The sequence below is a fragment of the Peromyscus eremicus genome, chromosome 3 (assembly GCF_949786415.1).
Source record: "Peromyscus eremicus chromosome 3, PerEre_H2_v1, whole genome shotgun sequence".
NCBI classification, from domain to species: domain Eukaryota; kingdom Metazoa; phylum Chordata; class Mammalia; order Rodentia; family Cricetidae; genus Peromyscus; species Peromyscus eremicus.
Window position 1 is genome coordinate 141,157,847 of NC_081418.1, and position 3,646 is coordinate 141,161,492.

The 3,646-nt window shown below is 41.9% G+C and overlaps 1 protein-coding gene across 1 annotated transcript; it reads right to left on the minus strand.

Moving 5' to 3' along the window:
- Window positions 1-1,141: 1,141 nt before the first annotated feature.
- On the minus strand, window positions 1,142-2,536 carry LOC131906541 (acidic proline-rich protein HP43A-like). Its single transcript, XM_059257156.1, has 2 exons — window positions 2,473-2,536; window positions 1,142-1,725 (listed from the first exon to the last, which is right to left on the minus strand). The coding sequence occupies exons 1-2, from the start codon at window positions 2,534-2,536 to the stop codon at window positions 1,142-1,144; spliced, it is 648 nt and encodes a 215-aa protein (XP_059113139.1).
- Window positions 2,537-3,646: the final 1,110 nt, after the last annotated feature.

Sequence of the window (3,646 nt, forward strand, 5' to 3'; positions counted from 1 at the left end):
CATTCTGGTTCTCTTTACTCATTCTTGTTAATCACCTGGGGCATAATGCACTCTGATAAAATGTGCATTTGTGGCTGATAAAATGAAGAAAATATATTTCATTGGTTATATGGCTTTAGCATGAAGACAATCCATCTTAAACTGGTGATTAGAACATATAGCTGTAATCATTGCATTTTGGAGTAGAGGCAAGGTGATCAGGGACTCAAGGGCATACTTGGCCACAACCAAGTTTGAAGCCAGCATGAACTATACAAACAACGTCTCAAAAACTCATTACAAATCATAAGACATATGTAGAAAGATGGTTACTGAGGCACATCTTATACTAGCAAAACACAGAAAGCAGCTTGAAAGACCACTGACAAGTTTTTAGCTAATCAATGACAGCAGGAGCCACAGAATGTGATCATTCACTACTACAAAAACAAAACACCAAAAATGGTACCTCTTTAAAATAGTGTTGATGTTTTAAAACACAATTTTAATTAATATGTGTAATGTGCAGATATGAAAATAATAGAAAATATGTGTTTGTGTGTGTGTGTGTGTGTGTGTATGTGTATTCCTAATAGCCTATTGAAAGAATTAGTGGTAGCCTTTGATGATAGGGTAGTGAGAAGGGATGATAATACACACACACACACACACACACACACACACATATATATATATATATATATATATATATATATATACATATATATACATACACTTTTAAGATTTAACTTGATACCTTGGTTTCTAGTTTGTTTTTATCACTACAGAACTGGCTTAAGGTCCCATGCATCAGAGATGCAATGAATAATCGAATAGAACTGTAAAAGGTAGGGTTGCTAACATGAGAAAGGAGGCAGCAGGATTTAGGGAGAACATTGCACTTCTTGTGCAAACAATGGACAATCATGTTGTCAATCATGTATAGTCATTGCTCCTCACAATTACAATATGTCGAGGAGAATATAAAACATAAATCATCTTCCTATACCACCACAGAATATCCAAATAGTAATGGGATAACCCAAACTATGGAATACAAATGTGTTTAAAGTTGTTATTGCAGATTGTACTTACAAAACTGTAGGAATTATGATGTTTCATGAAAAGTAAATAACAAACATACCTGACAATGTATCTTTGATTACTGAGGATGCTGGCCCTGGGGAGGTTCTTGAGGTCTGCCTCCCTGTTGGGCTGGACCTTGCTGGTTTCCAGGCTGAGGGCCTTGGTTCTGCTGTGGGCCTCCCTGTTGGGGTGGGCCTTGCTGGTTTCCAGGCTGAGGGGGTCGGTTCTGCTGTGGGCCTCCCTGTTGGGGTGGGCCTTGCTGGTTTCCAGGCTGAGGGGGTCGGTTCTGCTGTGGGCCTCCCTGTTGGGGTGGGCCTTGCTGGTTTCCAGGCTGAGGGCCTTGGTTCTGCTGTGGTCCTCCTTGGTGGGGTGGTCGTTGGTGGTTTCCAGACTGAGGGGGTCGGTTCTGCTGTGGGCCTCCCTGTTGGGGTGGGCCTTGCTGGTTTCCAGGCTGAGGGCCTTGGTTCTGCTGTGGGCCTCCCTGTTGGGGTGGGCCTTGCTGGTTTCCAGGCTGAGGGCCTTGGTTCTGCTGTGGGCCTCTCTGTTGGGATGGGCCTTGATGGTTTCCTGGCTGAGGGGGCCGGTTCTGTTGCTGACCTTGCTGGGGTGGGCCTTGATGAGGACCAAAACCTTGCTTGGGAGGGGGTCCTTGGGGCAATCCTGCAACAGGTGATTTGTGATTAGGGCTTTGATATGTAGTCTCAAGTTCTTTATTGGTACATCACAAGAAGACATAAGTTTAGTAATGAAACAAATTCTCTCTTACATTAAGTTGTATTAACAACTCAATGGCTATTACATAGTTCTTCTTACTCACTTCTCAGTCACCCTCATCATAACTCCCATCTAGTTTTTATGGAAATTTTCTCAATCTATATACTGATGGTATCAAATTTGTATCTTGATGCTTGGAACTAGCAATTGAGGTCTCAGACAACCGATTTTCTAGGCATTGTCTCCGTGGACCAGAGAGAAGGGATAGAATTTTCAAATTACTGATTTTGACTATCCTACCCAGAAATGTCCCTATATTCTTTTCTTTCTTCTGTTCTACATTCACTGAAGCAAGATGCCTGTTATTCACTGACTACTTTGTTGCAGTATTTTCACACCTGGACTTCCTTCTGTGAGCCTTCCTGTTTGATCCTTCACAACACAGAGAGGTGAATCTAGAAATCCAGCCCTACTTTATCATCCTTCTGTTCAAACATTTAATCAAGTTTCTATTACACATGACAACATTCAAATCCTTGGTGTGGAATGAGGATTCAAATGCACTACCTTGGTACTGATTCTACAGTCCTGCCTTTCTGCTAATCCTCTTCTCTGTCTCTGTATCTTCCAGGAGCGATGTGTGATCTGTTTCCCACAAGCAGATTCACTGAACAAACAGCCCTGTTTTCTTACCTTCACTGAAGCGCTGAGTGGAGCTCAGGGCCAGCAAGGCCACTGTGCATAGGACAACCAGCATCTTGGAGGAGGCTCTGGAGTTTCTTCCAAGTCTGTGCTGCATGCAGTGGGGTAGCTGCCTTTATAAGACACAGCAGAAGAAAGGTGCCTTTGATCCTCATACTGAGTGACCTCACATTTGACAAAGGAGGATGCACTGCATCCTTGACTCCTCTTTGGGACTTCTTCCAGGAAGCATAACATGAGGCATTGGCAGTGTGACTTGGACAAAGAGTTGATAAAGTGTAAATATGATGCCAAACCCTACTTTAGAGTTTTGGCGTTACATGAATTTCATTACATTTGGCAGGCAGTTCATACATATGCATATGTTTGTACTCACTGATATTTTGTCAACCATGAAGATGCCTAATATCTTTAGCTCTCATTTTCAACCATAGACAATCTGTAGACATACTGTAACTATGTGTGTGATATTCCGATATGTTTTCATAATTTAGAGGTCATTTTTGTTTGGATAACAAGCATTCCCTGCATCCTTATCTGAATCATGCCCACAAAGACTGTCCAAAATTCCGTATTTGTTGTTTCAAAATGGGGAAAACTTGGAGCTTTATATTACTTAATGTATTCTGTACTCTATGTGTGTGAGTGAGCGTGTGTATGTGTGCGTGGTCATGTGCCTGTGCTTGTGCTTGCATGTGCGTGTGTGTGTGTGTGTGTGTGTGTGTGTGTGTGTGTGTGTGTGTGCATTTCTTTACATGCATAGTAAAGCATGGACAGAGGGCAACTTTGGCTATTGGTACTCAGATGCTACTTTCTACCTTGTACTTAGAATAAGATATGCCATTCTCATATGCTGAGAAACTAGTTGGCTTGCAAGTCTCCAGACCTAAAGGTATCTCCATCTCCCAAACCATAATTGCTGGGATTTAGCAATGTATCCTCTCACCTGGCTTTTTACTTGGATTCAGGGGGATTCATTGGTTTCTCATGCTCAAGAGGAAAGATCTTTAGTGACTGAACCATTTCCCCAGCTCCAAAATATTCTATCCTTGTTAACAAAAATGGCACAAAACGTGCTGTGGAATTTCTGCAAAACTATAAGACAAATACATAACTTCTTGACAAGTCCATGCTATTTCCTGTTTCTGAGATTTCCACAGCCAAA

Excerpts from the sequence above, each read along its gene's own strand:
- LOC131906541 (XM_059257156.1), bottom strand. The coding sequence starts at position 2,536 with ATGCTGGTTGTCCTATGCACAGTGGCCTTGCTGGCCCTGAGCTCCACT. Across the intron at positions 1,726-2,472 it reads CACTCAGCGCTTCAGTGAAG|GATTGCCCCAAGGACCCCCT; the intron begins GTAAGAAAACAG and ends CACCTGTTGCAG.